Genomic DNA, 13,247 nt, shown 5'->3' with positions numbered 1-13,247 from the left:
AACTGAGGGAATTTACCTGGAAACTTTACTCTTCTGCAAGCAAGTCTGTTAGCCTGAACTCAAGACCTATTCCATTGCACACTTATTTGAATGGATGATAAAGTATTCCAGAAGGGCTCACACTTTCCAGTGGTTTTTTTACTAAATGGAGAGGAGAGCAACACTACAGGCCTGGAACATGGGAGCAGTTATTGCTGAGCTACTCAGGTTTCTCTGGTTTTGTGGAACATGTTGCCCTGGTCTAACACCACCTCTGCAACGGGCACCGCCATCGGCAGGCCTCTCCCGTTTCCCTCGCCGGGGAGAAAGCGGGTGCAATCCGTCACTGAACCCCCTCTGGAGGGATGGCTACTCCAGGGTCTATTTCCTTGGCTCCGCCCCCCCTCCCCCAGCTCCGACAGAGAAGCCCGAGCTCCAGCCTGTGGCAGGCCTAGCGCGGCGAGCAGCATTGCTGCGCCTCCGGCCACCCTCGCATACCGCCCTCCCCGCCCCGAGGGAAGGGCGGCACGGCCGGGAAGCGGCGCCACCAGGCCGGCAGACGCGCGGCAAGAGAGGCGCGCAAGAGGCGCGGGACGCCCGCAGCCAGCTTCCCTCCCTTCACCGCCCAGCCCCGCTCCCGCCGCCGCAGGGCGCCAAGACCGCCCGCAGCCGCCGCCCAGCCCCGAGGCGATCCAGGGCGGGGCATGCGCACAGGGACAGCCTACGGCCGCGGCTCCACACGCCTCCCTTCTGCAGTGGCGCGCTCCCCTATGCCGTGAGGCCCTATCACGCATGCGCACCTACAGCCGCCGCGACTTTCCGGCGGGAAAGTACACGCGGGTGCTGTGTCTAAACCGTCCCGGCGTGGAACGAAGGCCGTCGCGTTCCTCGTTCCCGCCTCTCTTCACCCCGCTCTCCTGCGCGCATGCGCTGCGTGCGCTGTTTCCCTGGCAGCCGTGATTGTTTTCGGCAAAACCACCTGCGTGGAGCCGCGGAGGGGGAGTGCGGGAGGAGGGAGAGACCACAGGCGGGAGGGGGCAGGGCTGCTGCTGCAGCAGTCGGTTGACCGCGGCGCTGCCACGGAAGCGGACGGGGTTGACGTGAGTGATGCCGTCGCTCTGCGGAGGCGCGGCGGGTGGTGGGGTAGTGGGGCTGCCGGATGGTAGCGGAAGGGCCCGCGCTCCCGACGCGAAGCCGCGTGCGGCCGCAGTCCCGCCGGGTGCTGCCGCCGTCTGCCCTAACGCGCGGTTCCACAGGCGGGGAGGCTGGGGCACGCCTCCCCGCCGCTGTTCCCTCCCTCGGCTCCCCTTCCCGCGTGCCGGCCCTCCCCTCTCCCGCCCCTTCCCCCTCTTGAGGCGGGGGGCTCAGCCGCGGGCTCGGCGGCCGTTGCCGCGCGCGCGGGCAGGCGGGTAGCGTTCGCTCGGGGGCCGGCCGGAGGCCTTGCCCTGCCGAGCCCCGCCTGCCCTGCCCAGCACAGGGCCCGGGGAGCGCGGGCAGCCTCGCTGCTTTCAGGGCAGCGTCGGGAGTCGAGCCCCGCACCTCGCGTGGGTGCTCCGAGCCCGGGCGGGGGGTGGCTGTAGGGTTAAGCGGAACAGGCAGCCGCGGGGCGCCGGCGCGTCTGTCGTCGCCTGGGCTCGGTGCTGCGTGGCGTGAAGCCGTAATCCCCGTACCGGCGTTAGTCGTGCTCTGGGTGCGGGCTGGGTGGGTGAGATGGAACAGTCAGACCCAGCCCCGCAGCACGTGGCGACAGGGAGCTTCGCCGTGCTCGGCGCGTTGAGCCCCGAAGCGGTGCTGCCTCCCTCGCGCATCTGTACGAGGGGAGCCGTTAACCCCGTCTTCTGGGCGGGGAGTGTGTGCTGGGAGTGTTACTTGGCATCTCTTGTTTGCCGTCATCCCCCTCTGCAAAGCAGAATTTCCCCTTTGGAAAATTAAAATCCTTAGTGTGGGCTCTTGATGAGAGCCTGTGTTCGTGACTGCGATGGAAGACAAGGCAGAGGCTTAAACTGGACTATATAATGGGAGTCATCTGTATTTCCTTAGGCAGAACCGAAGTTCTGCCGTCAGGGCAGATGGAGGCCTCAACCCTCAGAGCAACTTAAGGTGCCAGATCCACTGAGAAAAAGCTCAGCTGCCACTCTAAAGCTTTCTGATGTGTTAATAGTAGAAAGCTCAGATGGGTAGCACCAGCTTTTTTCAACGTCCTTTTAAGTGAACGTGAACATGAGTTTGTAACAGGCACATCTAAACTGCTAGAAAGCAACTGCACTTCTAGTGCCATTTATCTGGCATGAAAGTACATAAATATTTACATAGCAATATTAAAGCTGTCAGTTTTCTGGGTTTAAATACTGAATCAGGCTGATTTTTGATGTCATGTCTATTGTTAGTGATGAGGAACAGATTCAGCTCAATGTTGTTTTGCTGTAAACTTGTGAGTTAAGGCTTTTTCAGATCTTAAAGTCGTGATACCTATAGATAGCTGAATTAGAAACTTAGTAGTAAAACCCAAGATTTCCCACTACAATGGTTTATCTCATCTGAGAGATAAAAAAGGCTTGCTACTCTGCTTGTTTTCAGCCACTGAAGATTGTGTTCACTTTACGTGACAGAGGAAAAATGAGGGATTTAGTTAATGGAAATCCTTAAGTAGTCTGTTATTTTCTGTTAGCTCAGTTTCCGAGATGGTCCTTATCTGGTAGAAAATTTGCCACTTCCCATTAAGTAGCATAGATCCTGTGTGTTCTGCTCTGTTACTGTATAGGTTTAATTTTTTTGACTTTTTTTTTTTTGAGTGATCAATAAAAGTTTTTTGTGAACAATGGTCTTTGTGGTATGTTTTGCATGGAGAATTCCTGTGTTACGAATGCAGAATATATCAACTCAGTAACTATTGTAAACTGTGAAAAGAGCTGGAATTTAATGTAGGTTCACACTTATAAATATAGATGGACTCTTTGAGAAGTGCAAATTAGATGATTTTGGGGAAAACATAGTAATTCCTGGAACTTTGGGCTTTGAGACTTTTTCATGGTCCTTCTTGATGGCTGGAATATACCACTGTTCCAAATATGTATTTTTGTCATTCCTGGATTGCCTTATATTGACTAACATGGAAGAGCTCTCAAATCTGATCAGGCAAAAAGGCATTTAACAAGATTAATCTTAATGATAACTGTGTTTATTCATATTGGGACACTGAGGTTGATGAACTTTTATATAAGATTAACTCTCTCCTATTTTAAGGTGAGATTACACTGAGTAAACAGCCTTGCTCTTACCCTTGTTGATTAATGATCTATATTTGCACAAGTCTTAACAGTTGCTCTAATGCACTGTGTTGAAGGTCTTCTAAATTTGAAGTGTGCATAAAGTAATAGCATTATCTTTAGCAGACTTCCCTCTTGTGGCAATAAAATTAAGAGATACAGACTTTTATTGAATAAATAGAAATAAATAGAAAATGGTGCGTTCAATGATGAATCTGGCAAGACATTTTACAGAGAGTGCTGGTAGGTATGAGGTAAGCTTAGCTGTTGGAAAGGTGTTGGTTCCATTATAAGCAACAATATCTGCAAAAATAATTTACCTGTACTTTTTGTGATTTATTGTATGTTGTGAGACTTACTTAACTTTTAACCCATAAAATGGTTTCCATACTCGGAGCACTTTGTTTTGCTGTTGTGTTCTACACTGTGTCTCACAAGTTTTGTTTTAATTTTTAGAGTATGTTAGTTCAGTTAGTTCAGAGTATGTTAGTTCCGTTAGTTTGTTGTTTATAATAAGTTTTTCTGAGGAATGGTTGGAATTGCTCGATCATAAGGGACTTGTCTGTGTTCCCACAATCCTTAGTGAGCTATTAAAGGGATGGAATCTGATGTATTTTATAAACATTTTCTAGCCAACTGTGAATCAACTACTTGAAAAACAGCACTTAGTAACTGTAGCACTTTTAGAACAGCCTTTTGGTATAAGTAAGTATAAACTGCAAAGGCAGATTCACTTGTATATGTTTATTTTATAATCTTAGACCTGTTTTCATTACCTGTAAAACCTATTGTTTTTAACTGTTACTATTTTAGTTGTGACAGTAAAGCTTTGCTTTAGGAGTCAAAACATTTTAGCTAGTGAAAGTGTTTGTTGCCTTGTCAGTGACATGATGAAACGTATTACAGAGCAAAGCAATTTTTTTTTTTTTCCTTCCTATGAACTCCCTTCTGGTCATCGTTGCTCTTTTCAAACATCCTGAAATTGTCGGATACTCAGTATAAATGCTTTACTTGATACATGAAAGAAACTATTGACACCTGGCAGCTGACTAATCAGCACTTTTATAATCCCAAACCAACAATCACACTTTGCTTGTTCTGGTTTTGGGTTTTTTTTTTCTTTAAAAAAAATGTGAGGGTGACAGAGAAGAAGCAAATAACATGGTGAAAGGGAGATGGGAGGGATCTGAGGGTATGGGAGTACTGGTGCTTGGAGACCGATGTAAATGCAGCCTCAGCTTTTGTCCATGCTGGTAAGATGTGTGTGCTGAGCAGTGCTTTTTAGTGTTGAGGCCAAGTGGTATGCTTGACCCACTTTAATGCTGTGAAACTCTCTTAAACCCAAATCAACATGGCTGCTTGCCTGTTAGTTGTAATCCATACTAACTCCTGAATTGTACCCAGGAATTGCTTCTGTGAGCATTAGGTGGCTTGGTCCAAAGTGGTGCTGAGAATAAGGTGACCATACAGCCTGGCAGTATGTAATATTACCTCTTAATTTATTAGGACAGATGTTGTCTGGATGTCCAATGAGTGTGAGTTAGGGGTGTCTAACAGGAGGTGTTACCTGGGGAGAACTTGGAGCTATTATCCGATGGGCTTATCAGGGAGATAGGTATGATAGTTCTTGCACAGGAGGCAATGAAACCCATACTAACTCCTGAACTGTACCCAGGCTGAGTAAGGAAACGTAACACGTTCACAGAGAGCTAGATTTCATTAGTTCCACTGTTTACAAAACAGCTTTCTGTATTCACGGTTTTTGTAGAACATTCTGATTTTTTGTTGATAAAAAGATAAAGATGTGTAATATTTTTATTTGCCTTCAAGCTTTGGATTGAATTTGTAGGCTTTCATCCACAACCAGGCAGGCCTAACATTTGTTCTTTAGGGAAATGAGTTTCATGTAATTGCTTGTCTGCCTTATGGAAAATACGAATGCTCTCTGTAAACATAAATATTTAGAGATTTGTAATAAAGTTAGATTTGCTGGCAGATACTGCTCTTTGCAGCCAGCTGATAGCTTTCAATGCAATGTGGCTTCCTTGATGATGCCATCAGGATAGGAACCATATCAGAAAGACTTCTATATAAATGGCTTCATGAGTCATTATTTAAATAAACAGTAGGGTTTTTTACAAGACTGAGGGACTACACTACTGAACTATTTGGCTACTACCCAGAAATGCATAGCTTATTAAGCTGCTTCAGTATTGTTTTTTATTTACTCTCAAATAACAAGTATCAGATAGATGCTGAGAATCCTGAGCTGCGAACTTCCTGGCACAGAACTTGTAATGATTTAGACAAATGATCTAGAAATAAATTTTTGCTTAAAACACCTGTGCTCATCCTTGATATTTACTAGCATGCATTCAATTGTTAGCTTCAGCTCTCTGGACTAGTTATGTTAATGAAAGTTGTTAATTATTTTAAATAGAATGGTGAATTCTAAGAAAGAAGCAGCTGGTGTATTGAGCCACTTCTAACTGAGGATTGAAAATGCCAGCAGGTAAGACTACTTTGCGTTTGATTTCCAATACATAGTTTATAGTAAAATGATAAGTTACTTCCATCTATAGATTTTCAGTGCTACATTGGCTCTGTTTTGAGCCCATGTTTATAGCTGGTTTTGAAAGTGTCGCTGGGTTTTTTTAAGTATTATTTTTAAATTTGGGGGCTCTTATAAAAATTGTAATGACAGTGGTAAGTATGCTGTAGCGGAGGATTCATCAGCCTTTCTCAGTAGTGTGCCAGATTGCATTTTTAATCATTTAGCTGCAAATTAAGCACCACCTCAGGGGGTCTAAAACACTACTTCTTCAAGGGTTGAAATTCTGGTGATAGCAGTAGCCACAGATTCACAGAAAGGCAGGGACACTCAGCTCCAGCTGATTTTGGACCTGTGCGTTGTCCTGCCTCTTACGGATCTGTCTCAGGGTGGTCCTTTGGGATCCAGACTCTAGAAGAACCCAGAGCTGCTGCTTCTCATGGGGACAGTGTGTCACCTCCATTACATGTGTGCTGCTGCTCTTAAACAGCAAGGGCAATGATCTGTCCTCTGCTCTGTCTAGCTCAAGTTTTGTGCTTGTCCTGATGCTCTTCAGAATGTGCTTTCTTCAGGAAACAGAATAGATGGTGCCAAATTCAGTAGCAAGCAATAGCCTGGTGTGATTGTACAGGGTTGCTGGGTTATCCTTGTGTGGTTTACAGTGTCAGTGGAAATAATCTTGGTAAACTTTCCCTGATAAAATTATTCTTGTCCTTTGCAATTTTTAAAGTATGATTGATTATGCTCTTTTAGCAATGGTGCTTATTGATCTAGTCAATCATACTCTAGGTTTCTTTTTGCAGTTGAAAGCGAGGCAAAGGCAAAAACCAAAGTCCGCTTTGAGGAAATCTTCAGACGTCATGCTGGCCTAACAGACACAAAAAAATCAAAGAAAAAGAAATTTCCCTCTCAAGAGAATATTATGGTGAGTTTGAACATATGCAAGCTTTATTTGGTTGCTTTTCTTAATGGAAAAATAGTAGGAAAATGTGTTGTAGAAAGGAGACTTAAGCATGTTAAAAATAAAGTATATTCTGCAAGTGTCCTTTGTTTTTTATGTGAATTTGTTGTTTGTGTACCAGCAATGCATCCTTGTAATTTGGAGGTATGCCAAAATGATATGGAATATAATATTAGTAAAAGGGAAGTGGTGTATGCAGACATGCGCTCATTGAAAGCTTGTCAGTGCTCTTTTTCCATTCATATTTTCCAGAAAAGTTTTAAGATTTTCAAGTTCAGTGTATTGACTTCAGTGGGACTTTGAGTGATGGGCTTGAAGAAATATGGTTGTAAGAGTATTCCACTTTGAGAGTACTAAATATGTGTAATAAAAGTAAATCTGTATTAAACATCTGTGAATTAAGAATTGATTAGAATTGATAACATTAGTGATAATAATTAGCTTTATTCCATTCCCTAAGAAATATTAGTATATGAATTTACAAACAATACTAAGCAATGTTTGGAACTTTTTTTTGGTTTGATGGTAATCAGCATATTTCTGCACGTGCTCAGCTTTGTGTCTGAGTGGTCACAGACTCACAGAATGCCAGGGGTTGGAAGGGGCCTCTGGAGATGATCTAGTCCAACCCCCCTGCCAGAGCAGGATCATCACCTGGAGCAGACCGCACAGGGCAGCGTTCAGACGAGTTTTGAATATCTCCAGAGTAGGTGACTCCATAGCCTCTGGACAGGCTGTGCCAGTGCTCTGCCACCCTCACAGTAAAGATCTTACTCATGTTTGGGTGGAACTTCCTATATTCAAGTTTATGCCTATTGCCTCTTGTCCCATCACTGGGCATCCTGTGTTTATATGTCTACTTAGGCAGTACACATGTATAAAGATTTGTTTTAAAGATTTTGGCCTTAGCTTGTGACTTGCAGATTAGGAATGATTCTAACACCCTTACCTGAAGTGCTTATAAGACATTTTTGTTTGTGGCATATCTCATTAAAGGAGCCTCAGAGATTCCTCTAAGTTATGGTTCTACATTGTAGGTTTTTTTCCTGCACAAGATAATAAATGTTTAATATGAGTCCTGTATATACTGATTATTGACTTTGTGATTTACTTTTTAGATGAAATGTGAGTTTTTAAATCTGCACTTTAGAAGTGTTTTTTGAGCACATACTTTTATGTTCATATGCAGATACATATTACTCATATTTTAAACTTAATTTGGTTTTAAAATTTGTTTCCATTCCAGAAATCTCTGATGTAAGACACTAGTCTCTTGGAATTGCCTAGAAACACTTAACATCACAATGAGCTGAGTCAAAAGTTAGTGGTGTGCACATAAATTAAAAAGCTTTTTGGGATCAATGTGGAAGCCTAACTTAAAGATTTTGTTAAGCCATAGATTTTTATCAGTCAAAGCACTAAAAACTTGAGAACTTAGGAAAACATATATTCAAATACTGATAATTTTGAATATTTCCTTAAAGTGTAGCAAAGTTCCAAGAGCTCAGGCTAGCATTTTCTATGCTGGTTGCATTCAAGTAGAAATTTCTGTTAAGAGCTTCAGCAAATAACCAGTCATTTCTTTGTAAGTAATAAATGTGTGTGGGAGGGGAAGAGGAGGTAGATGGAGGAGGTTGTCTGGTTTTGTTCCAGTTTTCTTCACTTTATGTAATTTAACTGTATAGAGTTTCACATACCTTGAAGTAATGTTAAATTTATCAGTGATGGGTCTTTCTCTCACGCACTTGCTATAGTTTAATTGGAAACCAATCATGATTGAAAGCATATTTCTACTGGATATGTTCCAGTCTGCTGCTTTTTGCCCTTTTTTATTTGGTTTTTTGGGGAGTTTTGGGTTATTTTTTTCTTAAAGATACCACCCAACTCACCAGCATCACAAGTACGTTCATTGCCAACTCAGTTCTAAGGTGTTTTTTTACAACCAGTACATGTCAGTGGGCTGGCAATGTCCATTTCTAATTTTCCAAGGTGTTCCAGGACTATGTGAAGAAGTTTTTTCTGTAAATCTGGTTATCTGAGTTTCCAGATACCTTGTCAAAATCACTTGATGTGCTTCTGGGTTCCACTCAGACATATTTGAGAAGCCTTTTTAAAAAGGAGAAGGATTATCAGGTGTTGTCCCTACTGTCAGCTCTGGAACAGAAAGTGATGTGACCTGGTGTTGGCTTGTTGAGGTACAAGCTTTGTGTGTTAGCCCCTTGGCTGGCACCAATCTCTTGCTTCTATCAAGTCAGTACTGCAAGTTAGTTCTGTTCTCAGGGAAGGGTGCCCTGGTGTCCTAATGATGGTGTCACTCTGTTTTGGGGGAAAAAAAACCTTCTCAATTGTTCCATGCTTTAAGCTGAGGACGTCAGGTTCAGGTCAGCAACCCTCTGGAGTTATTCCAGAGACTGGCCTATCCTTTGAGCTGCTTTTCAGCCTAACTGCTTTTTCCTAACTCAGTTCAAGTGTGTTTATATATAGACAGTTGCTCTCAGTTGATCTCTTTTAGACCTGCATTTCAAACAGAGGATCTATGCTAGTGTCCCTGCCCCTGCCTGAGACTCAATCTGATGGTTTTTGCAAACCTCTTGGTTTTTAATTTATTGTTTTGTGACTCCCTCACATCTCTGTTTCCTCTCTGATTTCCCACGTGTAAGCACATGATGTAAAGTGGCCTGAGTTAAGATCATACACTCTGTACATCTGAGGAATTGGTGTTTGGACTGCAGAAGCAGCTTTGAGCTGCCTGCAGTATCTATTGATAGTCCTGAAATTGGCTGTAGCTTGAGATTGTGTTTTATTTTGTTATGAGGATATTCTGGATTTTTTTTTTCCCCTATGAGTAAATTTGCTATAATTGACTGTGTGCTGCCGCTATTTATGACACATGTATGGATGTATGTTTCTTGTTTGTAGGTATAATAAAACATAAATTTTAGTAAGTATTTCAAGCAAGTTTTTTCAGCAGTTAGGTTTCTTTGAGAAAATGATTCTTGAATTAGAGAGTTGTTATAGAAACGCTTGAGGAGGTCAAAGATATGAAGGCTTTTTTCCTAGGATTTCTCAAAGAAATCTACACCTTGGGCTTAAGGAATTAATGTTCTATCAGAGGCAAAACTCAGCATGGCTTAAACAATTGGTTTCTGGTTGTAAATGCCAGTGTGTTTTAACCTTCATTCCTTATACTCTGCAGTTAAAGCTGATTGTAGAAAGGCAGATGAGGAAGTAGAAAACCTATTAGAAAGCAGCATTTTGAGGTGGGTTTTTTGTTGTTGTTGTTTGGTTTTTTAGTTTATACAAAGCTTGTTGCTTTATTTTTTTCTAAATTTCACTTACTCTGTTCTGCATTTCAAATTAGTTATATGAAATCTTCCACATCCTCTTAAATCATTTATTTATGAGTAAAGAGGATGTTACTGGTCTGTTTGAGCAAGTAAAAGATGAAGGTACAAAGACAGGTTTTTTTCATGATTTGATATTAAGATAATTTAAGCTATTTTTAGACATAGCATGCTAAAAATAAATATGCCTACTCAAAAAATACATGAATAGCTTTAGGTTTTACTGATGTATTGGATAAGCTTACTTGCCTGAAATTCTAAACACTTTTTTTGACTCCTACTTTATTTGAACAGTGTTGTTCAATATGTAGCATTACCAAGTCTGGTTATTGCATTTTTAAACTTCATTTAGTTTCAGATACAAGTTTTTATTTCTGTGTTAAATGTGTCTTAGTGTATTTTTCTTGCCATGCTGTTTTTATTTCATAATTTTCCTGTGCAAATAATAAACTTCCTTGATTTTTTTCTCTTCTCTGTTTTTAATCATGTACTTCATACTTTCTTTTTCCTGCCTCCTTCAATACTTTCCTTGCTCTCCATGTTCTCTCCTCAAATGTCAGATGTGAATAAAACAAGATGAAGGTTTGCAGGTTTCAATTGTGGATGGCATACAATATGGTGGCAGAGGATTGAATATTGAGTTTTCTCTCTAATTATGCAGTAGTATTCTAGCAAGTGGGCATTTTTAAGTCAGGATCCACCCTCCAAAGTATGATTGCTGTTGAAACTTCATTCTCTGTTCTTTCTTCTTATAAGCTTGTACGTTTTGGTGGTGACATTACACATATTGTCCGTTTTTAAAATGATTTGAGGCAAATGTGGTTCTGTAACTAGGAGAAATATCCCAGTTAGAAGGGGAAGATGTCTGTTTATTGAGGAAGGAAGGTTGCATGCAGATACTTGTGTTTTCTCCAACTTTTTTTTTTTTTTTAATTTGCTTTCTTTGTGCTTTGGAGTCCTTTCTAATGTTTCATGTGGAGACTCCAAAAGAGTTTTATGTAAGACAACAGTGTAAATGAACCTCAGAGACTTTACAGAAGTTCCACAAAGGAACAGAGGTCTGTATATGGAGCTCCTTACAGAATTATGCCTTAGTTACTTGTGTTGTTTGCAGTTATGATAGAATAGTTTGGGTCAGAAGAGACTTTTAACAGGGGTCTGGTCCAATCTCCCTGCAATGAACAGGGACATCTTCCACTAGATCAAGTTGCTCAGAGAGTGTTTCCAGGGTGCAACAATGTAACCTGAAGGAGGGAGGAAAGTTTACAATGTGTTTTCTAAAAACCACCAAAAACTGGCAGGAGTGGACAGGCAAATGCATTAGCTGAAATTTATCTCAGCTATTTTTACTAGACTGGTCATAGATCAGGGTTTTCTTTTTACTAAGAATAGCATGGATTATTTTGGGTTTTTTCAATGTCATACCTTTTTTTTAATTATTATTCTTAGTGGAAATCTGGTTTTCAGTTTTAGCACACTTTCCAATATAATTTCATTGTCAGTCTTTGGCAAACAACTTTCAGTTAAAGAGACTAAAATCAACCAAGCCTTACGTAGTGAAACAAAATTGAAGATGAAGTGCCCAAACACACAATGTTTTTTTCTATGTGAATTTTCTGCTGTCTTTCCACCTGTCAGTTGTTAATTTTAAACAGGAAAATAACTAGATCTTTGATTTCATATTACTTTGTGTAATGTTGCTAAAGGAATAACATACAGTACTATGTTTATCCTTAGAACATATTTTTTAGTACAAGTGTGTTTTATGTTCTTTTCATTTATAGCTTGACACCTTTAGAAGTAATATTGATCTAGCTAAGGAAAGTGTGAATGATGAAGCAATTATAAATAACACATATAATCCTGAAGAGGAGAGTCCCCGATTTACAAAAAATAAACTGAGAGAGAAAGCCTCCATTGCAGAGAAAATAAACAATGATATTGTTAGTGGAGAGAACAAGCAACCAAAGTCTAACAAGAAGAAAAAGAAATCACTGTTACAAGAACAATTTAATGAGGAGGAAAATTTATATGAAGCTAAATTGGAGAGTTTTGAGAAAGAGAGTAATGATTTTCCAAAGAAGAAAACGAAAAGTAAATCACAAACAGATGTACCTCATCAAGAAGGTGATAGAAAGATTAAAAATTCCTTGACTGAAGCGAGAAATCTAACTGAATTAGAAGAGGAAGAAGAGCTAATTCGAGCCTATCAACTACACGTAGCTGAGGATGAGGCAACTGCAATTAAAAAGAAAATAAAAATGAAACTTAAAGAACAGATGTCTGAATTTCCCTCCACTCTTCAAAGCCATGAAGTTGTGTTGAACAATGAAGTGGGCAAAAAGAAGAAAAACAAGAAAGAAAAAGCAGTTTTAAGTGAAGCTGAAACAAGGTACCATAATAAACTGTACACTGTGACTCTTATGCAACATGTTTCATTTTGTTTTAAGATAGGCAGAATCTTTTTGATAAGCTGTACTTATTTTCTAACTAATGAACTGGATGATTCAGTTATGAAAAAATATTACTAAATACTTTTTCAAAATACTGTCAGCATCAATTTTTAACTCGAGATTATTTGTAACTTTTTAAAAAAATATTCCCCCATTACTATCTGATGTCTGTTTTCTGTGGCACTCATTTTTAACTAATTTAAGATAATTTTGGTCGTGTTTTTTATAATGGCCTTAATCCAGCAGAAGAGCATTAGGTTAGCTCTATTCACGTGAATGGTTCTGCAATTATGTGGAAATTAGGGGGTAATGAAGGAGGGAAGAAAGGCTAATGTTGTGGGGTGCCAAGGTATTCAGATGATGGGCTGCAGAACTAAAGAGGAAATTTCAAGTTGATTATTAAAGGTAATGAACAGTTGTATCCCTATATGCAGTAGAATGCAGTTGCTGACATTAACCCATTACATTGCAGCGCAATGTCCCTTTCGGAGCTGCAGCATCATCCAGCAGAGGATGGCAATGAAAATGAGGCATCAGAAAGGATATTTACATCAGAAGGACAAAAACTGGAGGGAAGCATGGAAAAACAGAAACCTAAAGCAAAGAAGGTCAAAAAGAAAACCAAAAAAGGTTTGCCAACAAAATATTAGAATGTTTTGCTGCTTTGCTGCTTTATCCAAGGTTTTTTTTCTT

The 13,247-nt window shown here is 40.9% G+C and overlaps 1 protein-coding gene across 1 annotated transcript in view; it reads left to right on the top strand.

Moving 5' to 3' along the window:
- Nucleotides 1-1,008: 1,008 nt before the first annotated feature.
- Nucleotides 1,009-13,247, top strand: part of AHI1 (Abelson helper integration site 1) — a gene marked incomplete at its 3' end in the record, with an annotated part of 85,925 nt that continues 73,686 nt past the window's right edge. Inside the window, exons 1-5 of the mRNA XM_084262392.1 lie at nucleotides 1,009-1,079; nucleotides 5,686-5,757; nucleotides 6,600-6,721; nucleotides 11,886-12,493; nucleotides 13,027-13,184. Of these exons, the coding sequence (XP_084118518.1) occupies nucleotides 5,748-5,757; nucleotides 6,600-6,721; nucleotides 11,886-12,493; nucleotides 13,027-13,184 (898 nt within the window). The 5' untranslated portion in view covers nucleotides 1,009-1,079; nucleotides 5,686-5,747. The remainder of the gene's footprint in view (nucleotides 1,080-5,685; nucleotides 5,758-6,599; nucleotides 6,722-11,885; nucleotides 12,494-13,026; nucleotides 13,185-13,247) is intronic.

The sequence above is a fragment of the Gallinula chloropus genome, assembly GCF_964237585.1.
Source record: "Gallinula chloropus genome assembly, chromosome: 3".
Classification (NCBI taxonomy): Eukaryota; Metazoa; Chordata; class Aves; order Gruiformes; family Rallidae; genus Gallinula; species Gallinula chloropus.
This window is presented reverse-complemented; position numbering and strand designations above follow the sequence as displayed.